The sequence below is a fragment of the Mobula birostris genome, chromosome 6 (genome assembly GCF_030028105.1).
Source record: "Mobula birostris isolate sMobBir1 chromosome 6, sMobBir1.hap1, whole genome shotgun sequence".
In the NCBI taxonomy this organism is placed as follows: domain Eukaryota; kingdom Metazoa; phylum Chordata; class Chondrichthyes; order Myliobatiformes; family Myliobatidae; genus Mobula; species Mobula birostris.
The window spans coordinates 71,493,355-71,519,354 of record NC_092375.1 but is presented as its reverse complement, the minus strand read 5'-3'; the positions used below and the strand labels follow the sequence as shown (position 1 = coordinate 71,519,354).

At 44.3% G+C, this 26,000-nt stretch overlaps 1 protein-coding gene across 3 annotated transcripts in view; it reads right to left on the bottom strand.

Moving 5' to 3' along the window:
* LOC140199104 (galactosylgalactosylxylosylprotein 3-beta-glucuronosyltransferase 1-like) overlaps positions 1-26,000 on the bottom strand; it is a 69,534-nt gene that overhangs the window by 5,268 nt on the left and 38,266 nt on the right. For all 3 annotated transcript variants that reach the window (XM_072260624.1, XM_072260626.1, XM_072260625.1), the window contains 3 exons: positions 21,367-21,893; positions 19,915-20,211; positions 12,042-12,155 (listed from right to left, as the gene is read on the bottom strand). In XM_072260624.1, coding sequence (XP_072116725.1) covers positions 12,069-12,155; positions 19,915-20,211; positions 21,367-21,893 — 911 coding nt within the window. In that variant the 3' untranslated portion in view covers positions 12,042-12,068. The remainder of the gene's footprint in view (positions 1-12,041; positions 12,156-19,914; positions 20,212-21,366; positions 21,894-26,000) is intronic.

Below are 26,000 nucleotides of genomic sequence, written 5' to 3'. Positions count from 1 at the left end.
TGCCACGTGCTAGTGAGGCTAGAAATAGAAAGATAATGCAGCTAAATATGTGGCTAAGGAGTTGGTGCAAGAGGGAGGGCTTCATGTTTCTGGACAATTGGGCCTTGTTCCAGGGAAGATGGGACCTGTTCCGACAGGACGGGTTGCACCTGAACTGGAGGGGGACGAACATCCTTGCGGGAAGGTTTGCCAATGCTGCTCCGGGGGTGGGGGGGGGGTGTTAAACTAGATTTGCAGGGGGAGGGGAACCAGAGCATTAGAGCAGATAGTGAGGTGGAGGAGGATAAAGGTTATGCGAGAACTGCAAGTATAGTGGGTGGAGTAAAGCCAGATCTAAAATATAAAGAGGCTTTGAGCTTTGAGGAAAGAGAAGCAGAGTAAAGGTAGTAGGACTAAAGTGCATGTACTTCAATGCAAGAAGCATCAGGAACAAAGGTGGTGAACTGAGAGCTTGGATACGTACATGGAATTATGATGTAGTGGCCATTACAGAGACTTGGCTGGCACCAGGGCAGGAATGGATTCTCAATATTCCTGGATTTCAGTGCTTTAAAAGGGATAGAGAGGGGGGGAAAGGGGAGGAGGGTGGCATTGCTGGTCAGGGATACTATTAGAGCTATAGAAAGGGTGGGTAATGTAGCAGGATCCTCTTTTGAGTCAGTATGGGTGGAAGTCAGGAACAGGAAGGGAGCAGTTACTCTATTGGGAGTATTCTATAGGCCCCCTGGTAGCAGCAGAGATACAGAGGAGCAGATTGGGAAGCAGTTTTTGGAAAGGTGCAAAAATAACAGGGTTGTTATCACGCGTGACTTTAACTTCCCTAATATTGATCGGCACCTGATTAGTTCCAATGGTTTGGACGGGGCAGAGTTTGTTAAGTGTGTCCAGGACGGATTCCTGTCACAGTATGTTGACAGGCCGACTAGGGGGAATGCCATACTAGATCTAGTATTTGGTAACGAACCGGGTCAGGTCACAGATCTCTCAGTGGGTGAGCATCTGGAGGACAGTGACCACTGCTCCCTGGCCTTTAACATTATCATGGAAAAAGATAGAATCAGAGAGGACAGGAAAATCTTTAACTGTGGAAGGGCAAATTATGAGGCTATAAGGCTAGAACTTGCAGGTGTGATTTGGGATGATGTTTTTGCAGGGAAATGTACTATGGACATGTGGTCGATGTTTAGGGATCTCTTGCAGGATGTTAGGGATAAATTTGTCCCAGTGAGGAAGATTACCAGAAGGGCCAAGAGGGCCTGTTCCCATGCTGTAATTGTTATAAAGAATAGTAGTGTGAAGGAACCATGGGTGAGGAGTGAGGTGGAAAATCTAGTCAGGTGGAAGAAGGCAGCATACATGAGGTTTAGGAAGCAAGGACCAGATGGGTCTATTGAGGAATATAGGGTAGCAAGAAAGGAGCTTAAGAAGGGGCTGAGGAGAGCAAGAAGGGGGCATGAGAAGGCCTTGGTGAGTAGGGTAAAGGAAAATCCCAAGGAATTCTTCAATTATGTGAAGAACAAAAGGATGACAGGAGTGTAGGTAGGACCGATTAGAGATAAAGGTGGGAAGATATGCCTGGAGGCTGTGGAAGTGAGCGAGGTCCTCAATGAATACTTCTCTTCAGTATTCACCAATGAGAGGGAACTTGATGATGGTGAGGACAATATGAGTGAGGTTGATGTTCTGGAGCATGTTGATATTAAGGGAGAGGAGGTGTTGGAGTTGTTAAAATACATTAGGATGGATAAGTCCCCCGGGCCTGACGGAATATTCCCCAGGCTGCTCCACGAGGCGAGGGAAGAGATTGCTGAGCCTCCGGCTAGGATCTTCATGACCTCGTTGTTCATGGGAATGGTACCGGAGGATTGGAGGGAAGGGAATGTTGTCCCCTTGTTCAAAAAAGGTAGTAGTGGTAGTCCAGGTAATTATAGACCAGTGAGCCTTACATCTGTGGTGGGAAAGCTGTTGGAAAAGAATCTTAGAGGTAGGATCTATGGGCATTTAGAGAATCATGGCCTGATCAGGGACAGTCAGCATGGCTTTGTGAAGGGCAGATCGTGTCTAACAAGCCTGATAGAGTTTTTTGAGGAGGTGACCAGGCATATAGATGAGGGTAGTGCAGTGGATGTAATCTATATGGATTTTAGTAAAGCATTTGACAAGGTTCCACACAGTAGGCTTATTCAGAGAGTCAGAAGGTATGGGATCCAGGGAAGTTTGGCCAGGTGGATTCAGAATTGGCTCACCTGCAGAAAGCAGAGGGTCATGGTGGAGGGAGTACATTCGGATTGGAGGGTTGTGACTAGTGGTGTCTCACAGGAATCGGTTCTGGGATCTCTGCTTTTCGTGATTTTTATTAATGACCTGGATGTGGGGGTAGAAGGGTGGGTTGGAAAATTAGCAGACAACACAACGGTTGGTGGTGGTGTGGATAGTGTAGAGGATTGTCGAAGATCGCAGAGAGACATTGATAGGATGCAGAAGTGGGCTGAGAAGTGGCAGATGGAGTTCAACCCAGAGAAGTGTGAGGTGGTACACTTTGGAAGGATAAACTCCAAGGCAGAGTACAAGGTAAATGGCAGGATACTTGGTTGTGTGGAGGAGCAGAGGGATTTGGGGGTACATGTCTATAGATCCCTGAAAGTTGCTTCACAGGTAGATATGGTAGTTAAGAAAGCTTATGGGGTGTTAGCTTTCATAAGTCGAGGGATAGAGTTAGAGTCGTGGGGTAATGATGCAGCTCTATAAAACCCTGGTTAGGCCACACTTGGAGTACTGTGTCCAGTTCTGGTCACCTCACTATAGGAAGGATGTGAAAGCATTGGAAAGGGTACAGAGGAGGTTTACTAGGATGCTGCCTGGTTTAGAAAGTATGCATTATGATCAGAGATTAAGGGAGCTAGCGCTTTCGTCTTTGGAGAGGAGGAGGATGAGAGGAGACTTGATAGAGTTAGACAAGATATTAAGAGGAATAGATAGAGTGGACAGCCAGTGCCTCTTCCCCAGGGCACCACTGCTCAGTACAAGAGGACATGGCTTTAAGGTAAGGGGGTGGGGAGTTCAAGGGGGATATTAGAGGAAGGTTTTTTACTCAGAGAGTGGTTGGTGCATGGAATGCACTGCCTGAGTCAGTGGTGGAGGCAGATACACTAGAGAAATTTAAGAGACTGCTAGATAGGTATATGGAGGAATTTAAGGTGGGGGGTATATGGGAGGCAGGGTTTAAGGGTCAGCACAACATTGTGGGCTGAAGGGCCTGTACTGTGCTGTATGTTCTATATTCTATGAAGCTGATTTTATTGGGAAGGGCCGCCTTAATAGGAAGTGCTCCGACAGTTGGCAGTAATGTGATTAATGAATGTAAGTTCAGGCAGACTCCCATGACAATAAACATAATTTAAAAACAAAGAGTAATTGCAGTAGATCATAATATACTGATTTGTTAATATTTAATACCATGTTCAGATTCAAGTGCAGGTTCAAGTTTATTGTCATTGAACTATACACATGTATACCACCAAACCAAACAACGTTCCTCTGGGGCAAGGTGCACAACACAATAGAAATAATTCACACACACGCCACATAAAGAGATATTACCACAAACAAATAAATTAGCAAACAATAAATTGTGTTCCCAACACAAAGTAAAAATACACATTATAACACTACCAGCGCTTCATGCATAAAGAGATCTGCGCGGTGGCAGGGAGTTCAGTAGTTTTACGGCCTGGGGGAGAAGCAATTGTTGGAGGGATCATTGACCATGCTCACGGCCTTGGGTATGCAGTGCTTCTGATAAACATCTCTGATGGGTGGATGAGAGAGATCCCGGTGACCCTGTCACCAGTCCTCGCAACCCTTTGTAAGGACTTACAGTCAGATGCCTTGCAGTTCCCATAACAGACAGTGACGCAGCTGGTCAGGATGCTTACGAGGGTGCTCCAGTAAAAATTGTTTCCAATGATGGGCTGCACCGTCCTAAAGCCCACAATCATCTCTTTGGTCTTGTCCATGAGGAAGCTCAAAATGTTGGGCTGGCACCATCCTAACAGCCGCTCTACCCCCTTTCTATATGCCGTCTCGTCGTCAGTGCTGATGAGACCAACCACTGTTGTGTCATCAGCAAGCTTAATGATTTGGGCCTAGTTGTGCAGTCACGTGGCAGTAGCGTTAGCAGCAGCGGGCTGAGCACGCAGCATTGGGGAGCACCGGAGCTCAGCGTGATGGAGCTGGAGACGTGGCTGCCCACATGGACTGACTGTGGCCTTTCTGTCAGGAAGTCCAGGACCCAGTTACACAGACAAGTGCCGAGACCCAACGAAGACAGTTTACCCACCAGCTTCCGAGGGGGCGATCATAACATTTCCAATAATATGGCGACAATTTCAGTCGCAGCAGCTTCTACAGGGTCAGCAAAAGGTGCTACTGTCCTATTTAAATGTATTTTTCTATGATCGCAGGATGGTATCATACATTAAGAACTTAAAGTACTGCTGGTCTACCCCATCAGTGAATTGCTCATTGGCAGAGAAAATTAAGGAGAGGCACATCGTGCTGCTCCCTGAGTCAAAGGAGGAGCACAGTCTACTGGCGAGTGACGGTCTTAGTCGATTTTCTTGTGATCACAAGACCCTTTTGGACATTGTTAATGTGGAATGCTGCAAGCTTAATTCACTGATTTATTGGCAGTGAGCAGGGGCAGATGGTATGGGGTCTGTGGCTTTGGTCGTAATCACCTGGAGAGATGTGTCGAAGCTGGTTCACTCCACCAGGGTGGGTGTAGCGCTGCACCCGGACTGGAATTAGTCCTCCCCACCCCCAAGTACTCACTCAGCAGAAGACAAGCTCTATTGTGTTCGACTGCAGATTTCTACCGCATTCAATGGACTCGGGGTCTGGACTATAATTTTCTTTTCGCGTGGTTGTATTTTACTGATATCCTGTATGTGCTTGCCATCTTGTATGTGGAAGGACTAGGCCTCAGGCTGTGGCATCCCCTATTTACAGCCGCCAGGAGAGAGGGCGTCAGAGCTGCCAGTTGCTCTAGCGGGGGGCGGTGTGGCAGAGTCCAGTCTGGGGGTGGTGCTGCCCCCCAGTGTTTGCTGGGCAGAAGACAAGCACTATTGCATTTGACTGCTGATTTCTGTGGGATTGATGGCTTGAGTTTGGACTGTTTTTTATTGTGCGCCTGTATCTTACTGATACCTTTTGTGTGCTTACCACCTTGTATGGGCTGTGTGACTGTCGGTACTGTGTTTTGCACCTTGGCCCAGGAGCGATGCTGTCTTGATTGGTTGTACTCACAGGTATTCATGTATGGTTGAATAATAATTAAACTTGAATTGAATTGAATATTAAATGATGAGCTGAAGTTGATAAACAGTATCCTGGCATATGTGGCACCATTTTCCGGATGGGACAGGATGATGTGGAGTGCAGAGGCTATGGCACCATCAGTGAAATGATTTGAGTGGTAAGCAAACTGGAAAAGGTCCAATGCAGCAGGAAGATGGGAATTACTGTGATCCGTAATCAGCCACTCTAAGCACTTCGATATTGTTGAGATCAGTGTCACTGGATGGTAGTCGCTGAGGCAGGTTACTGTCGTTCCTTTGGGCACCAGGATGACTGTGGCTGCCTGGAAGCCTGAGGGAACATTGGGCTGTTCCAGAGAGATGTTGAAGATGCCTGTTAGAACCCAAATTAACTGGGCTGCACAGCCCCTCACCACCTAAGCAGGTACGTCATCAGGTCCCGCAGCTCTTTCGGGTTCGTTTGTAACCAGACGGAGTGCCTGCCCTTCAGGTTCCTCGATCCATGCCAGCACGTCATTCCGTGCATCAAACTGAGTGTAAAAGGCTTTCAGCTTATCAGGCAGGGAAGCCTCGCTGTCGCTGACACGCAGGGTGGACTTGTAGTCCAGTAAGGTTGAACGCCCTGCCAGATGTACCTCACATCTCCGGCCTCACAGAAATGGCTGTATATCCTCTGTGAATAATTCCATTTTGCCTTCCTGATGGTGTGGTAAAGAACTGGTCTGGCCTGACGTGGAAGGTATCTTATCCCCCGATCCGATGGCGGCGTCAGAATCTCTCAGTCAAGTGCAGACCTCTCGGCCCTGGCTTCTGATTTGCCCTCACGTAGATGTGTTCAATATCTGTGGCGTCCTCAATGAACTTCTCTGTGAAGCCAGGCACAGATTTCGCATATATATTGACACTAATGTGATGGCTGTAGGGAGCAAGCTCGCTGAGCACTTTCCTTTTCATGTTTTCAAAATAGTTTCGCAATGCTGAAATTGCCCCTCTTAGCCAAGTCTTCATTTCCTTGAGAATTGGTTTAACTCATTTTTAATCAGTGATCAGTGTTTAGGAATTTGCATAACAGATAACTTTCAACACACACAAAATGCTGGAGGAACTCAGCAGGCTAGGCAGCATCTATGAAAAAGAGTAAACAGTTGACGTTTTGTGCTGACATCCTTCTTCAGGGCTCAGGACCTAATGTCTCTCACCTCTAATAGCAAAGTCAACATGCTAGTAGAATTTAGGCAGGGCTGTTTTCCAGTTAGCATGCGAAGTTGCCAGCAACGTTAAGCCCTGAGGGCATGTGCTTCACAAGTCACTGATGTGCCTTAAAGCTTGCGCCATGCTTCCCAGCATTAGTATGGCGGTGGGAGGGGGAGGGGCAGGGGCATGTATACAGCCACAAGCACAATAACAGTGAACACCATTGGTAAAAAGGGGGCCTGCACTTTACTGTGAAGGGCTCTATGGTAGACGAGCAATGGGTCATCACTACCAAAACGTTCACACACCAGTTCTTAAGTAATGTAGATCCATACAGTTCCACCGCAGGTCTTGCCAGAGATCGCGGGAATTCTGTCAACCTGAGAAGAGCTGAAGTCTTCCAGTTGGATGGTTGTTTCAGGGATGGTGATCTGGTGCTATGTTTCTGTCAGAATGTGTGTGCATCTGTCTTTCAACTCACACTGATTCAGTCTCTAATGCAGGTATCTAATTTATCTTCTAGCGACTGAATGTTTGAAAACAGGATCAGCAGGAGAGCTGGCCTGCAGCATTTTGCCTTTAGTCTGACACAAATAAAAGTGTGCTTTTGGTTAGGGTGGCATCAGCGAACAATGATTCCTCGAGCAACCTCTTTCAGACAGCCAATGTTTTCAATTATTTCACTTTCTCTGCTTGTTCTTTTAGTCTTGATTGTGTTTCAGAAACTGGTGGAGCCTGTGGCTTGCAGTTTGGAATTCAATTGAATGATCTGGGGCTCTGCTGTCCCCTAGAGAACTGAGAGCATGAGCTGCCTCGTGGAGAAGCCCAGAGATGAGGCGTGGGAATAGACAGAAAGAGCAGAGCACCCCGTGGCCATTCCCATCAACAATAAGTATACTGTTTTGGATGCTGTTGGTGGGGATGACCTACCAGGGACAAGTTGTAGTGGTCGCGTCTCTGGCACTGAGACTGGATCCTCAGCTCAGAAAGGAAGGAAGGAAAAGAGGAGAGCAGTAGTGATAGGGGATTCGATAGTTAGGGGGACAGCTAAGAGGTTCTGTGGAAGAGATCGAGAATCCCGGATGGTCTGTTGCCTCCCTGGTGCCAGGGTCCGCGATATCTCGGATCAAGTTCTCAGTATTCTCAGGAGAGAGGGTGAGCAGCCGGATGTCGTGGTCCACGTGGGGACAAATGACGTGGATAGGAGTAGGGATGAGGTCCTGAAGAAGGAATATAGGGAATTAGGGAAGAAGTTAAAAAGCAGGACCTCAAGGGTGGTAATCTCGGGATTGCTGCCTGTGCAATGAGACAGAGAGTGTAGGAATAGGAAGTTATGGCAGATGAATGCGTGGCTGAAGAGTTGGTGCAGGGGGCAGGGGTTCAGATTTCTGGATCATTGGGATCTCTTCTGGGGAAGGTCTGACCTGTACAAAAAGGATGGGCTGTACCTGAACTGGAAAGGGACAAATCTCCTGGCGGGCAGGTTTGCTAGAGCTGTTGGGGAGGGTTTAAAATAGTTTGGCAGGGGGGTGGGAATCAGAATGTGAGTGCAGAGATTAGGGTAGAAGGACAAGGGCATGATGCTACGTGTTCTGAGTTGGTGAGAACCAGCCTGTGTGCTGGACAATGTGGAGATTAAGGAAGAAGAAGTGTTGGATCCTTTTAAAAACATCAAGATTGATAAGTCCCCAGGGCCGAATGTGATATACCCCAGGTTGCTGTGGGAAGTGAGAGAAGAGATCACTGGAGCAGTAGCTATGATCTTTGAATCCTCTTTGGCTGCAGGGGAGGTGCCAGAGGACTGGAGAATGGCAAATGTAGTTCCCTTGTTTAAAAAAGGTAACAGGGAGAATCCTGGGAACCATACACCGGTGAGTCTTACATTGGTGGTCTGCAAACTATTGGAAATGATTCTTAAGGATAGGATCTACAAGCATTTGGAGAAGTACAGTCTACTCAAGGATAGTCAACATGGCTTTGTGAAGGGAAGATCGTGCCTCACGAGCCTAATTGAGTTTTTTGAAGAGGTAACAAAAGAAATTGATGAGGGTAGGGCAGTAGATGTGGTCTACATGGATTTTAGCAAGGCATTTGACAAGGTTCCCCACTAGAGACTCATCCAGAAAGTCATGAGGAATGGGATCAGTGGAACCTTGGCTGTTTGGATAAAAAATTGGCTTACAGGAAGAAAGCAGAGGGTAGTAGTGGAAAGAAAGTATTCTGCTTGGAGGTCGGTGACCAGTGGAGTGCCGCAAGGATCTGTCCTGGGACACTGCTCTTTGTGATTTTTATAAATAACCTGGATGAAGAGGCGGAAGGATGGGTGAGTAAGTTTGCGGGTGACACGAAGATTGGAGGAGTTGTGGATGGAGCTGTAGGTTGTCGAAGGTTACAAGAGGATATAGACAGGATACAGAGTTGGGCAGAGAAGCGGCAGATGGAGTTCAATCCGGATAAGTGTGAGGTGATGCATTTTGGAAGAACAAACCAGAAGGCTGAGTACAGGGTTAATGGTTGGTTACTTAAGAGTATGGATGAACAGAGGGACCTTGGGGTTCAAATCCATACATCCCTCAAGGTCACCGCACAGGTTGATAGGATAGTTAAGAAGGCCTATGGAATGCTAGGCTTCATTAATAGGGGGATTGAGTTCAAGAGTAAAGAGGTCATGTTTCAACTCTACAAATCTGTGGTGAGACCACACTTAGAGTATTGTGTTCAGTTCTGGTCACCTCATTATAGGAAGGATGTAGAAGCTATGGAGAGGGTGCAGAGGAGATTTACCAGGATGTTGCCTGGATTGGAAAACAAGTCTTCTGAGGCAAGGTTAGCAGAGCTGGGACTTTTCTCTTTGGAGCGTAGAAGGATGAGAGGGGACTTGATAGAGGTCTACAAGATTATGAGAGGCATAGATAGGGTGGATAGCCAGTACCTGTTTCCCAGGGCATGAATAGCAAACACCAGAGGGCATATGTACAAAGTTAAGAGAGGGAAGTTTAGGGGAGACATCAGGGGTAAGTTTCTTTACACAGAGGGTTGTGGGTGCCAGGAATGACTTGCCAGGGATGGTGGTGGAGTCTAAAACATTAGGGGTATTTAAGAGCCTCTTGGACAGGCACATGGATGAATGAAAAATAGAGGGTTATGGGGTAGTGTGGGTTTAGTACTTTTTTTAAGGAATATATGGGTCGGCACAACATTGAGGGCCGAAGGGCCTGTACTGTGCTGTAGTTGTCTAGTGTCTAGTGGGGCCATGTTCAACTCCTTTTCAAAGCGTTGAGGAAGGTCGAAGCATTGAGGCCAATGTGGTCAGTGGTTGCTCTTCACGGAGGTCACGGGATAGACGGCCATCGATAACTGGGTCGGCGCGGTGTTCGGAGCTGGTGTTCCTGCCCTCTTTGTTGGTTATGTGGAACAGTCTGTGCTCCAGACCTATTCTGGTACTGCTCCCCAACTTCTCCTTCGGTACATTGACGACTACATTGGTGCTGCTTCCTGCACCCATGCTGAGCTCATCAATTTCATCGACTTCAAACTTCCACCCAGCCCTCGAATTCACTTGGTCTATCTCGGACACTTCTCTCCCCTTTCTTGATCTCTCGGTCTCCATCTCTGGAGACAGACTGTCCACTGACATCTTCTACAAGCCCACTGACTCTCATAACTACCTCAACTATACCTCTTCCCACCCCACCACATGCAAAAATGCCATTCCCTATTCCCAGTTCCTCCGTCTCTGCCGCATCTGTTCCGAGGATGATGTTTTCTGTTCCAGGACATCTCAAATGTCCTCTTTCTTTAAGGATCGTGGTTTCCCTTCCTGCTGTCATCAATAATGCCCTCTCCTCCATTTCCCGCACTTCGGCTCTCACCCCATCCTCCCGCCGCCACTACAGGGACAGAGTTCCCCTTGTCCTCACCTACCACCCCACCAGCCTCCGGATCCAACACATTATCCTCCGCAACTTCCGCCACCTTCAACAGGACCCCACCACTAAGCACATCTTTCCCTCTCCACCCCCTCTGCTTTCCACAGGGATCGGTCCCTCCGCGACTCCCTGGTCCAGACGTCCCTCCCACGGATCTCCCACCCGGCACTTATCCCTGTAAGCGTAAGTGCTACACCTGTCCCTACACCTCCTCTCTTGCCACCATTCAGGGCCCCAAACAGTACTTCCAAGTGAGGCAACACTTCACTTGTGAGTCTGTTGGGGTCATCTATTGCATCCGGTGCTCCTGGTGCAGCCTTCTCTACATCGGTGAAACTCGACGCAGATTGGGGGACCGCTTCATCGAGCACCTCCGCTCCGTCCGCCAAAACAGGCAGGATCTCCCAGTAGCCACCCACTTCAACTCTGCTTCCCACTCCCATTCAGATATGTCCATACATGGCCTCCTCTATTGCCATGATGAGGCTAAACTCAGGTTGGAGGAGCAACACCTCATATACCATTTAGGTAGTCTCCAGCCCCTTGGTATGAACATAGAGTTCTCCACCTTCCGGTAATTCCCTCCCCCTCCCTTCCCCTATCCCTATTTCACTCTGCCCCCTCCCTCAGCTGCCTATCACCTCCCTCATGGTTCTGCCTCCTTCTACTACCCATTGTGTTTTCCTCTATTCCTTCTTCACCTTTCTTGCCTATCACCTCCCTGCTTCCCCTCCCCCACCCCTTTATCTTTCCCCTTACTGGTTTTTCACCTGGAACCTACCTGCCTTCTCCTTCCCACTCTCCCCCCACCTTCTTTATAGGGCCTCTGCCCCTTCCCTCTACAGTCCTGATGAAGGGTTCCGGCCCGAAACGTTGACTGATCATTTCCACGGATGCTGCCCGACCTGCTGAGTTCCTCCAGACTACTGGCTGTAATGGCTGTGAGAGGTGGTTCAACTAAGTACTGAGCAAAAAGGGATGAATACTTTTGAACTGCTGACATTACAATTTTTGAATTTTTATTTTACACGTTTTAAAATTTCTCATTTTTTGGGCTCTATTGTGAAAAAAGGAGCATGTGATTCACAAATAAAAAAATCTCAGTTAAATTGATCAAAATCCCTGGTTTTAATATTCATTTATGTGAACTAAGGGTCAGGGTTTGAATACTTTTTTTCAAGGCACTGTACATGGTCATCTCTCCGAGAGACGATAATGCTAGTTAATCTAAAATCATTGGGGGGCAGGGTCGGGCTGAAGGTCAAACAGGTATGAGGAGGCAATTAAAAAAGCTACAAAATGATTGAAAAGCAATAATGAAAGTTGTCCAAAGCCTGCCTGCCTCCTGTGACAAATTGAAACCTAGAGCTCATATGTGATCGTCTGCCAAGTAATAATTGCATTTAGTTCATTTCAGAAAACACAAAATGGACAATAGTGATGTCTGAAATTCAAGGTGGCTCTAACATTGTTGCTAAAGCTTAAAAATTGTAATAAGTGTAAGTACATGATAAATACAGATTCCACCAGCCAGTCCCCCTAACCCCTGAAGTAAAGTAGATCAATATTACTTCATCAGTTGCAATGATTTGTGACTTACGGAAAGTGCTTTCTGTTTGAGTAAAGGTTACACCTCCACTCTTGGATCAGTAAACCCATTCTTTCCTTCATTAATTAGAACTGGTTTCTCAGTCCGAGTATGCCAAACTAGGATCTGTAAAATGATCATAGATAAAAATAAGAACATTAACACTTCATGTCCAATACAGTACAATATCCTAGCCCATGACTTTCTAGGCGTGTTCCTAATATTAGGGATGGACTCACAGATAGAATTGTTCCAAAAAATCATGTACAATGACCAAATATCTAATTTTTCTACTTTCTCTGTACTAAACCACAAGCAAATGGATTTCATTTGAAACTATCTACATAATTAACACTTTTGCATCACATACTTGTAGACATAAGGTTAATATGAGAAATCAAGTGCTAACATTTAAAATTCCTCCATAATGTATTTATGAATTTTTAAAAAACCTCCAATACAATCTACAGCTTCTGAATGATCCAGAACTTCTATTTCAATTTATCACTGTGCAATCATCGATTCATTGCTAAGAATATTTAAAACCATTTCCAAATTGCTTACACTTCATATTAAAAGCCATCACCTCGTTTCTAATAGGCTATTAACCTTATTCCTGTCGTTTTGCATGTAATTAGAATGTTGCTGCATAGACATGAGAATTGGCCATTCAGCACCTTCAGCTGCTCTGCCAAGTCATAGAATCATTGGAAAGGTACAGCCCACTCATCAATGCCAACTGTGATGTCTATCTACTTATTTATTTAGAAACATGGCGCAGAATATTCCCTTCCAGCCCTTTTCGCTGTGCTGCCCCAGCAAACCCCCTGACAATCCTGTTTTAACCCTATCCTAATCAAGGGACAATTTACAATGACCAGTTAACCTACCCGGCATGTCTTGGGACTGGAGCTCCTGGGGAAAACCCACACATTCCACGGGGAGGACGTTCCAACACTCCTTCCAGAGGATGCCAGAATTGAACTCCAAGCTCCGACGCTGCAAGCTGTAACAGCGTCATGCTGGCCACTGCGCTACAATAGCAAGGGATCTATGCACCGTTCCCTCTAAGCTGCACGGGTACACAGCAGCACGGTAACTGAAATGCTCCCGCGCACATAGCCTTTGCTGCCACGCAGCTGGAATTCTCTAGTCTGAAGTGCCGCGTACTTTTCATGCCATGTAAAAATTTCCTGCTCAGAGCAATAATTGGTCCATGCAGCTGTTTAAAAAAAAACTAGAGGGAACATTGAATCTAAGCTAAGCTCTTTTCCAGGTCAGTCCAATATTTCTCTGCTTTTCTATCCAAGACTCCTCTGCCCTGTGAAAAAGATTCTGATGATCTATTCTATTTATGCCCTTTAGCCTGCTATATTCCAGTAAAAATAGACCCACACTATTTAATCTTTCCATATAACCAGAGCACTGCAATACTGGTGAATTCCTTTTGCATTCTGTCTGTATTGCTACAGCACCCTTCCTACAGATTGTTGACTAGAATGATACACATTCCTCTTAGTGTGGCACCTTCCAAACTGCTCCCAGAAATTTCCATTTACCTTGTTTACCTACTTTTCATTGATTTCAAAAGCCAGTTCCTGATAGGGAGGGGGCAGGGAAGAGAGTCTTAAATTTTTGATACATTTGATGTAAAACGTGTCTTAATTTTAAAATGTCCTAAATAGCACATTCAATTCAAAGATGATGCCCGTTTGTCTAAATTCCCCAGGAGAGAAAATAATCCGTATCCACCATATCAAAACTCTTTTAAAATTACTTGATTAAATTTAATCGGGACATTATAAATGAGAAAAAAAAGAAGCTTGTATCATTGAAAGAAAACTGCAGTGTTTGCAAATAGGAAATATAAACAGGATCTGGTGGATATGATCGACAAATCAGGCAGCATCTGCAGAGAGAGGTAAAAAGAATTAATTGTTCTCTTAATTTTTTCCTGATCTGATGAAAGGAGCTTAATGTGAAATGTAATTTGCAAGAGGCAATGGAAGATGCACAAACCTGCCAAGTTTACTATTCACCTTTTCCTCAAGGCGTAGGAGCAGAATTAGACCATTTGGCCCATCAAGTCTGGTCTTGCCTTTTCATCATGGCTGATGCATTTTCCCTCTCAATCCCTTTCTTCTGCCTTCTCCCTGTAGCCTTCCATGCCTGACTAATCAAGCACCTATTGACCTCCACTTTGAATACATCCAATGACCTGGCCTCCACAGTCTTTCAGCTGATTCTTGATCATTAATCTGGATGAAGCTATGATATTAGCTATGATATCAAGTGGAAACTTACTGCATGTGGCAGCAAGATTCCCATAAAACTGATGTCAATAGGGATCAAGTGGAAACGACTGAATGAATTGGAGTTACATCTCCCACATTGGCGGGTTAACCTGTTTGCTAGAAGTCAATCATCCTAGCCCCGATACATCACTGCTAAACTACATTGTGTTACTTCATAATAAACCTTTTTTCACCATAATGTCAGGACTAGGGATGTTTGCAATGTTCAATGGCAACTGCAGTTCTTCAGCAAATGAAAAAGTTCATGCCATTGTGTGAACCGATCTAGCCAATACTCATGGACTGATAAGTAGCAAGTCATGTTTGAGGCATGGGAACAGAAGCATAGATAATCTGGATGAACAGTAGTTCATTAGCAACTTGCCTATCCTCCCATTCAGTGCTATCACCGCTGATCTCCAATTTCGTCACCATTTTCCCATCTTCTCCCATACATTTTCACTACTTTTTCTCTCCTGAGATCTGTCTACCTAATTCCTTCTTACGTACATTCAAAGCCTTCTGCAGTAGAGAATTCCACAGGTTCAGTACCCTCTGAGTGAAAGTATAAAGCAGCCAACGTGATTGGTATCCCATCCATTAGTCCATTGAACATTCCCGCACAGTACGGGCACTTTGGCCCATGACATTGTGCCAACCTTTAATCCTACTCTAAGATCAATCTAACCTTTTTCTCCTGCATAGGCCTCCATTCTTGTATCATCCAATAGCCTATCTAAGAGTTTCCTAAATGTATCTGTCTCTACCACCACCCCTGGCAGGGCGTTTCACACACACACAACTCTCTGCGTAAAGGACTTACCACTAATATCCCCCCTATCCTTTTCTCCAATCAATTTAAAATTATGCCCCATGTATTAGACGTTTCTACCCTGGGAAATGGTCTCTGATTGTACTTTCTGTCTACGCCTGTTATTCATTTTGTACACCTCTATCAAGTCACCTCTCATCCTCTTTCACTCCAAAGAGAAAAGTCCTAGTTCACTCAACCTATCTCCATAAGACATGCCCTCTAATCCAGAGAGCATCCTGGTAAGTCTCCTCTGCACACTGTCTAAAGCTTCCACGTCCTTCCTATAATGGGGTGACCAGAACTGAACGCTATATTCCAAGTGTGATCTAACCTGCGGCTCCTGAACTCAATCCCCTTACTAATAATGAAGGCCAACACACCATATATCTTCTTAATGACCCTCCCACTGAGCACTCTGGCACCTCACCTGGTCCATTGCCTAGTGCCAAATCCAACATGGCCTCTCCTCCAGTCGGCCTATCCAAACATTGAGTCAGGAATTCTTCCTGGGCACACCTAATGAATTCTACCCTGTCCAAACCTTTTGCACTAAGGAGGTGCCAATCGATATTAGGAAAGTTGAATTCACCCATGACAATGACCTTTTTTTTTACACCTTTCCAAAATCTGCCTCCCATTCTGATCCTCAGTATCTCTATTGCTATTGAGGTCTATAGAAGACTCCCAATAGAGTAAACTCTGTGACTTCCCCCCTTTCTACAGCTGTGATACTGTCCTTGTAAGCAATGCCACTCCCCCACCTCTATTACTTCCTTCCCTGTTTGTATTAAAACATCTAAACGCTGAAACATCCACGAGACATCCTTGCTCTTGAAACAGCATGTAATAGACATTTATCCTAAATATTTATCATACCTTAAAGACACAGTATCTACTAGATGAACTATTTGCATAATCCATTGTAGTTTCTGGTGAGAAATTGCTCAGTCTCGTAACCCTGACTATCAAGAACAATGAGTGGAGCAGGTTCCCCTCCAAGTCCCATACCATCCAGATTCATGAAGATTTGCTAGTGCTGCATGGGGCTGGGGCAGAGGGGAGTTGGGAACAAACATGCTAATGCAGATTTCAAAGCAGTTGTGGAGAAGAGTGATCTAAAACCTACATACAAAGATAGGAAATGAAAGGTTGAGTAGGGTGATAAGAATATTTTGAGTTGTGTCTATTTCAATGTAGGTAATGTGGATAGCATTAGAGCATGGATCAACATGTAGAATAATGATACTGTAGCCATTAGTGCAGGAGGGGCAGTACTGACAGCTCAATATTTTGGGGTTCTAATGTTTTAGACAAGATAGAGGAAGAAGTGTTATGGGGGAGGGGTGGCATTATTAGTCAGGGAAAATGTCATGCCATTTCTCAGATAGGACAGACTGGAAGGCTTGTCTACTGAAGCTAAATGGGTGGAATGGAAGAATAAGAAAGGGATAACTGCATTAATGGGATTATATCATAGACAACCTAATAATCAGCAGGATTTAGAAGAGCAAATTTGTAGAAAGAAAGCAGACAGTTGCAAAAAAATAAAGTTGTGATTAGTAGGTAATTTTTAACTTTCCACATGTTGATTGGAACTCCTATACTGTAAAGAACTGGATTGGATAGAGTTAGTCAAATGTGTTCAGGAAAGTTTCCTTAATCAGTTTATAGAAGTCCCAATTAGAGTGTGATATTGGATTTCCTGTTAGGGAATGAGGCAGGGCAGATGACAGAAGTATATGTAGGGGTAAGTATGTATAAGAGATCCTAAACTAGAGAAAAGACAATTTTAATTACATCAAGAAGGATCTGGTAAGTGTGGATTTGGGACAGGTTGTTTTCTGCCAAAGGGATGCTTGGTAAGTGAGAAGCCTTCAAAATTGAAATTTTGAGAGTACAGATTTTGTATGTTCCTTCTAAAGTGAAAGGGAAAACTAACAGGTTTAGAGAACTTTGGTTTTTGAGGTATATTGACATCTGGATTAAGAAGATGAAGGCGGTGTATAGCAGTTATAAGCAGCAAGAAACTAATGATGTAGTGAAGGAGTGTAGCTACTGCAAGAGAACACTTAAGAGGGAAAACAGGTGGGCTAAATAAAGACATGAGTTTGCTCTAGCAGACAAGGTGAAGGAGAATCCCAAGAGTTTCTACAGATAGATGTGGAGTTAAGGTATAGCAAAGTGGTTTACTTGAGGATTAGTGTTGTCACCTATGATTCAGCCAAAAGAGTGTTCTCAAATGGGGTTTTGCAAAAGTATTTACTTGGGAGATGAAGACAGATTTTATAGAACTGATGCAAAACAGCACTGAGGTCATGGACCACATACAGACTGCAGAAGAGGAGATCCTTTCTGTCTTGAGGAATATTAGGGTGGAAAAGTCCCCGGAGTCTGAGAAGGTATCCCATTGGACCTTGTAGGAGGCTAGTTCAGAGATTGCAGGGGCTCTGGCAGTGGTATTTAAAGCATCATTAGCTACAAGTGAGGTGCTGGAGGCCTGGAGGTTGGGTAATGTCATTCAAGAAAGACTGTAAGAATAAACTAGGAAATTACAGGCTGGAGATTCTGACTTCAGTAGTGGGTAAGTTATTGGAAGGTATTGTAAGGGACAAGATACATGAGAATTTGGATAGACAGGGCCTGATTCCGGATAGACAACATGATTTTGTACATGGTAGGTCTTGTTTAACCAATCTTGCAGTTTTTCAAAGAGGTTAACAGGAAAGTTGATGCAGGAAATGCAGTAGACATTGATTACATGGATTTTTAGGAAGACCATTGACAAAGTCCCACATGGGAGCCTAGTGAGGATGGTTCAGTGACCTGTCATTTGGGATGTGGTTGTAAACTGGATCAAACATTGGTTTCATGGGAGAAGACAGAGTAGTAATAGATGGTTGCCTCTCTGTCTGGAGGCCTGAGGCTAGTAGTGTGTCATAGGGTTCAGAGCTGGGTCCATTGTTGTTTGTCATCTATATCAACAATCTTGATGATAATGTGGTAAACTAGATCAACAAATTTGAGGATAACACCAATACTGGTGGTGTGGTGGGCAGTGAGGAAGGCTATCAAAACATGCTGCATGGAATAAACCAGCTGGGAAAATGGGCATTAAGATGGCAGATGGATTTAATGCAGACAACTGAGAGGGCTCGTACTTTGGTAGGACAAACCAGGATAGGACTCACATAGTGAATGGCAGGGCACTGAGGAGCATTGTAGAACAGAGAGATCTGGAAATGCAGATCCATAATTCCTTAAAAGTGGTGTCATAGATAGATAGGATCATAAAGAGAACGTTTGGCACATTAGCCTTCACAATCACAATATCGAGTGCAGGTGTTGGGATGTTATGTTGAAGTTGATGAGACCAAAATGTGGAGTATTGTGTTCAGTTCTGGTCACCTGCCTACATGAAAGATATCAATAAGATTGAAAGACTGCAGAGAAAATCTACAAGAATTCAATTGTAAGAAAGGTGGGAGAGTGCAAACATGATTAGATGAGGGTTAATCAATCAGGATGGATGGACTACAGGGGGTATAAATACCACCAGACTAGACATGTCCAGCCATCATCCCTGAAGAAGATGGCAGGGTTTGCCAGTGAAACGTCAGCTTTAATCCAGCCTGCACCCAGCTGGAAGTCTGAGAAGAGTTTATTTGTCAAATACACCGAGAAAGCACTAGATCCTTTTTCAGGTTAGTACTTTATTTCCGGGAGTATAGGAGAATGAGGAAAGATTTGATAAGCTATACAAAATCATGATGGGTATAAATAGGATCAATGCATGCAGGTTTTTTCCTCTGAAGTGGGGTGAAACTAGAACTAGAGGCCATTGGTTAAGGGTGAAAGGTGAAATGTTTTTGGAGAACCTGAAGGGGAACTTCCCTCACTTAGAGGATAGTGTGAATGTGGAATGAACTGCTAGAGGAAGTGGAGGATATAGTTTCAATTTCAATGTTTAAGAGAAATCTAGATAAGTACATGAAAGGGAGGGCTATGTGCAGGTCCATGAGACAAGACAGAATAACCATTTCGCACAGACTAGATGGGCCAAAGGGCCTGTATCTGCGCTGTAGTACTCTGTGAATCCATTCAGAAATAATTCGCTAGTCCTTTTTCTTGCTAAGCCTGAATTTTGGCATTCCATCCCCACAGCACAGTAGGAGTTGCCCAACCAGAAGGAATGCAACAATTCAAGAACCTGGTTCACTAATACCTTCACAAAGGCAGTGACAATGAGAGATGGGTATTAAATGTTTGCCTTGCCAAAAAATTAATAAAAACAAATTGACACAAAAAGAGCAATCACTTACAGGCTCTCACAAATCCTAGTGCCTACATAGATCCAATGTTAGTAAATCTTTTTATAGATTTTGGTGGAATCTTCGATGGAGATGGAGTGGGCTGATTGCAGTTGGCTGCTCTTACTTGTACCTTGGGTCAGCATTGGCCTGTGGCATGAGCTAAAGGTGTGACACTCCTAGGCTGTCACCTGGAGAATGCTGGGAATTATTCTTGAAAAACAGCCTAAAGGATGGTACATTGATTGTGAGCATTGCAAGCAACATACTGGGTAAAGGGATCCAATAGTCCATTACACAGTTGACCACTATTCCTCAGCAATCCCTGCTTTGGACACTAATTCAAAAACTTTGCTGATTGGCATTCAATGTAATGGTTTGATTTAGTAATGGAATGATACTTGTAGTGGGGGTTTGTGAAAGAATAAGCATTCTATACCAAATGAGACTCAATTGGAACGTTACTCTACTTTAGTGCAATTTGAAGCTTTAGGTTCCAGTTCTTTTAAAGTTACAAGTTCGCGCAACAAGCTAGTCTCCTGGTATCCTCCTTTGACACCATAGAGCTGGAAGTTGGCTGAAGATTTCTTGAGTATCAACTTAACATTGATTGCAAATCCTGCCATATCAATAGCAAAAGGTCGATTGGGATCGAAGACAGTTTTCCAGCCAACAACTTTTCCTGCAGTGTTCACTTTGGGAGACTCGTATAGCAGTCCACCAACAAAAGCCACTGGCCATACTGAGACCTTTTTCGTGAATCGCATCTGAAAAATATAAATAAGAGATACTTTAGAAACTTCTCCATGGAATCTTTATTATAGTCCGTGTGCCTTTATTTTTCCTGATTGACAAATGTAAGCCTGAAAGCTTTCTTGACTATTTACTGCTACTGTTAACACTGCAATTCAGGACTAGTTATCTGAATGTTGTGCTGTCTCTGAGACTCAGATGTACAGTATATCCTACTCATCCTGCTTTTCAGATACTATTTGGTTTTCCCCATGTCGTTATCCTAAATAAAAAAAGTTTTCATCTATGAAACCAGTTTCCTGTTTAAATAAAATGCATTGAATCTAACACCATTCCTAAATTTGGCCCTAAAATAAGTGCTGATTTCTGACAGTGGAATGCTGTCAAGATATTATAGGTGTTTCATCATCACTGTCAAAAACTAACAAAAAGACTAGCAGCTAATACTTATGGTAAGGTAGTAGTTAGAACAACGCTCTAGAGTACCTGCGACCTAGGTTCATTTCCCACCGCCGCCTCTAAGGAGTTTGTACGTTCTCCCCGTGACTGCGTGGGTTTCCTCCCACAATCCAAAGACATGCCGGTTGGTATGTTAATTGGTCATTATACACTGTCCTGTAATTAGGCTAGGGTTAAATTGGGGGTTAAATTCTCTCCAATCTCTTTTTAAGTCTGTTCTCTACTTTCACTTTCTTAGCAATCAGGAAGGGACGGTAAATCCACTAAAGATTGAATATGCCTTTAATACATAACCCTTCAGAAGTAATCAAGCCATATTTATTCTTACACCTGTATGCACAGCTGCAACATAAAACCTATTTGCAGCACATCACAGGCACATAGCATTAGTTAAATATTAACTGCAGGTTAAAACTAATGAAGATCTTCACCCAGAGCCTCAAATACAGAAGAATCAAAATTGAAGTGCAACTCTCCCATTCAGGAGCTCAAAACTCTAGTACTGGGCTGACTTTCCACTTATATTAAATTATTATATAAAATTAGTAAGAATATATTTTGAAAAGTATCCTTACAAGTGATACGAATAAACTACCAGTGATTATTAAATACTCATTTAATTGAACAATAAAAGTGATCAAATAGTGCAAATCAGTAGAATGTAAGCATTGTTTTTCAATGCAAAGATGTTTTAAAATAATAATGAGCACCTCCTCAAAGAGTTCCAAGCTGTATGTATTATCATCGTCTGCAAAATAAACTACACCCTCCGAAGAGTCATTTGGGTTCAGCCTGTCTCTCAGCCAGCGAAGGCCCAGGTTTCTTTGCAGGGTGCCTCTTGGAGCTCGCGATGATGACTTAGTGGGGCCCAATCTCATGCTTTTTGGGCTTTGAACGTTCAAGTGAGTAAAATTCAGTCCGCACTTTTCCAGCAGCAGTGCTACTAAACTGGTCCTCCGGGGGGAGTCCTCGACCACAATCCAGTGCAAGTTCTGCACGTGGAGGAAGGTATTAGCCAGTCTGGTTAGCTCTGCTTTCTGCACAGGTCTGGTATAGGTTGGTGTTATGACATAGATGGTTGGTAAAGACTGAGACCATTGGGGTGGCCTGGTGTAGACATATTCCAGTTTGATGTAGGTCTGACTTTGCACTGGCTGCTGGTGAATACAGACATCTTGTTCCTCCTTGCTATGTGAGCTGTTGGTGATTGCCCGTTTTGTTCCATTGTCTGGCTCTTCTGAAAAGGAAACAGGAGAAGATGTTCAAATGTATTTGCTAAGGCCTTATGTCAATCAATAAACAGTATCGTTGATGGAATATCTTTCACTTGACCCAATTTTATTGAGAGTATGAGTATGTTAAGATGCAATCTGTAACATATTCAGTGTAATGCATAATCTAAAGTGGAACATTACTAACTTTTATTGTTTCCTTTAAATTTAGAGATACAACACGGTATCAGACCCCTCTGACCCAATAAGCCCATGCCGCCCAGTTACACCCATGTGACCAATTATTTCTTTGGAGTGTTGGAGGAAACCAGAGTGCCTGGTGGAAACCCAAGTGGCCATGGGGAGAGTGTACAAACTCCTTACACACGACAGTGGAACTGAACCTGGCTAGCTGCCGCCCTATTACCGCTACACTAATTGCTATGTTACCATGCTGCCCCAGCCTCATATTTTGTCATGAAGTCTCAAATATGTCAACACCAAGACCTTTAAAAATAAAGTTTGCATCTTCCATGATCATTTAAAACATTTTAAAATCATCTTGGAAATTCTGACATCATGTGGAGCAGAAGATTGGAGACAGTTTCTTGTGGACTTTATGCTACGTCGACTCAGGCCGAGGGGGTCGGCGTCGGGCACAATGACGGACTCTCCACTTCTCGCTCTCCCTCATCAGTGCGTTCAGTTCATCTAAATTAGCTGCGCCGCTGTCTTCTAGGAGCGTGTTGACCATCGTGGCATATGCGGCAGTTGTAAAATGCGGAGTGGGGCCTATTGGGATTAGCCTGTGGAGCAGGAGACTGTGAATGAGCTGGAGACAGTTCTTTGTAAACTTTAAAAAGCGAGTGGGGCCTGTCAGGACTTATGAGTGGAGTGGGAGATTGCTTGGGTTATTAGTAACTAGGGTTAATTAACAAGGGCCAATAAAAAGAGTGGGGTTTGAACAGAGTGGCTGCTATTGGATGGCCACTGTGTGAATGGGCAGTGTTAGAGTGGCCAGGCTTTAGTGAGAACAGGCCCAGGCTAGAACTTAAGTTTGAAAAGGTAGAGGCATACCAAGTGCAGGCAAGGTGGTAGTTAAGGCAGTAGAATGCTCTCCTGTGAAATTGTGATTTCAGGCTACCTAATGGTCCCCGTGATGACTACATCTGTAGGAAGTGCACCCGACCTCAGCTCCTGACTGACAAGGTAAAGGAACTGGAGTTGGAGCTGGTTGCACTCAAACCATCTGGAAGACTGAAAAGTTCATAGATGAGTTGTTTACTGAGGTGGCCACTCTGAGTGTACAGGCTTCAGACAGTGGCTGGGTGACCACCAGGAGAAGTAAGGGAAGGGGAGAAAGCAGTCAGTGCAGGGTTCCCCTGTGGCCATTCCCCTCCGCAACAAGTTTACCCTTTGGATTCTGTGGGTGGCATGACTTATGAGGGCACAGCCTCCAGACTGGTGGCTCTGAGATTCAGTAAAGTCAGATGCAGCAGTAGTGATAGGAGACTCAATCGTTAAGGGGATGGACAGGAGATTCTGCAGCTGTGAAAGAGAAGCCAGGACAGTGTGTTGCCTCCCAGGTGAGCAGCCAGAGGTCATGGCACCAATGTCATAAGTAGAAAGAGGGAAGAGGATTCTACAAAGTGGGTATAAGGAGTTCGGAAAAAGACTGAAGGACAGGACCTCCAAGGTCATAATCTCTGGATTACACCCAGTGCCACATGCTGATCAGGGAAAGAATAGCAGAGTGGTACAGACGAATGGGTGGTTGAGGACAGGGTTCAGATTGCTGGATCAGTGGGATCTCTTCCGGGGAAGGTACGGTATGACCTGTACAAAAAGGATTAATATTCTTGTGGACATGTTTGCCAGAGCTGTTGGTGAGGGTTTAAACTAAGTTTAGGATTGGAATGAGAGTGATACGGCTGAGAATGGGGCAGTTGGTATAAAAGTCAATGCAGTGTGCAGTGGGGCTCTGAGGATGGACAGACAGATGGTGGGGCAAAATTGCAGTCAGTAGGATGAGGTGAAGTGTAACATGGGGGCAAAATTGAAAAGGGTCGGAATACAGCACTGAAGGTGTTGTATCTGAATGCACAAATATACGGATAAGGCAGCTGATCTTGTAGCACAGGTAGAGATTGGCAGGTATGATGTTGTGGGCATCACTGAGATGTGACTGAAAGAAGATCATATTTGGGAGCCTAACATCAAAGGATACACCTTGTAATGAAATGACAGGCAGGTAGGCAGAGGGGGTGGGGTGGCTCTGTTAGTAAAAAATGAAATCAAATCCTTAGAAATAATTGACATAGGATGGAAGATGTAGAATACTAGCGGGTAGAGTTAAGAAACAATAAGGGTAAAGTGATGCTGATGGGAATTATATACAGGCCTCGGAACAGTAGCTAGGATGTTGGATATTAATTTCAATGGAAAGGACAAACAGTATGTAATAAGGGTAATGTTGCGATAGTCATGGGGAATTTCAATGTGCAGTTCATAGAAACATAGAAACGTAGAAAGTAGGTGCAGGAGTAGGCCATTCAGCCCTTCAAGCCTGCACCGCCATTCAGTATGATCATGACTGATCATCCAACTCAGAACCCTGTACCTGCTTTCTCTCCATACCCCCGATCCCTTTAGCAAGGGCCATATCTAACTCCCTCTTAAATATAGCCAATGAACTGGCCTCAACTGTTTCCTGTGGCAGAGAATTCCACAGATTCACCGCTCTCTGCATGAAGAAGTTTTTCCTCATCTCGGTCCTAAAAGGCTTCCTCTTTATCCTTAAACTGTGACGCCTCGTTCTGGACTTCCCCAACATCGGGAACAATCTTCCTGTATCTAGCCTGTCCAATCCCTTTAGAATTTTATACGTTTCAATAAGATCCCCCCTCAATCTTCTAAATTCCAGCAAGTATAAGCCTAGTTGATCCAGTCTTTCTTCATATGAAAGTCCTGCCATCCCAGGAATCAATCTGGTGAACCTTCTTTGTACGATTGAGAAAATCAGGTTGGGCTGGATCTCAAGCGAGGGAACTTGTAAAATGCATACAAGATGGCTTTTTAGAGCAGCTTGTGGTTGCGCCCTCTAGGGGAAAGGCAATTCTGGATTGGGTGTGTGTAATGAACTGGATTTGATTAGGGAGCTTACGGTAAAGGAACTTTTGGGAAACAGTGATCATAATATAATAAAATTCACTCTGCAGTTTGAGAGGGAGAAGCTAAAGTCAGATGTATGAGTATTACTGTGGAGTAAAGGGAATTACAGAGACATGAGAGAGGAGTTGGCCAAAGTTAATTGGAAGAGGACACTTGCAGGGATGATGGTAGAGCAGCAATGGCTGGAGTTTCTGGTGGCAATTTGGAAGGCATAGGATAGAAACATCCCAAAGATGAAGAAGTATTCCAAGGCAAGGATGAAACAACTGTGGTGATAAGGGATGTCAATGACAGCATAAAAGCAAACAATAGTAATATAATACAGTCAAAATTAGTGGGAAGTTAGAGGATTGGGAAGCTATTAAAAATGAACAGAAGGCAACTAAAAAAGCCATAAGGAGAGAAATATGAAGATAAGCTAGCCAATAATATAAAAGAGGATGCCATTTTTTTCAGATACTGTATATAAAAAGAGTAAAAGAGAGGCAAGAGTGGGTATCAGACCACTTGAAAATGACGCCAGAGAGGTAGTAATGGGGGATAAAGAAATGGCAGAAAAGCTTAGTAAGTATTTTGCATCAGTTTTCACTGTGCAAGACACTAGCAGAATACCAGAAATTTGAGACTGTCAGGGGCAGATGTGAGTATAGTTGCTATTACTAAGGAGAAGGTGTTTGAGAACCTGAAAGGTCTGAAGTTAGATAAGTCACCTGGACCAGATGGACTACACCCCAAAGTTCTGAAAGAGTTAGCTGAAGAGATTGGAGGGATTAGTAATAATCTTTCAAGAATCACTAGATTCTGGAATGATTCTGGAGGACTGGAAAACTGCAAATGTAACTCCACTCTTTAAGAAACAAGGGAGGCAGAGAAAAGGACATTATAGGCCAGTTAACCTGACCTCAGTGGTTGGGAAGATGTTGGAGTCCATGATTATGAATGAGGTTTGGAGGTACTTGGAG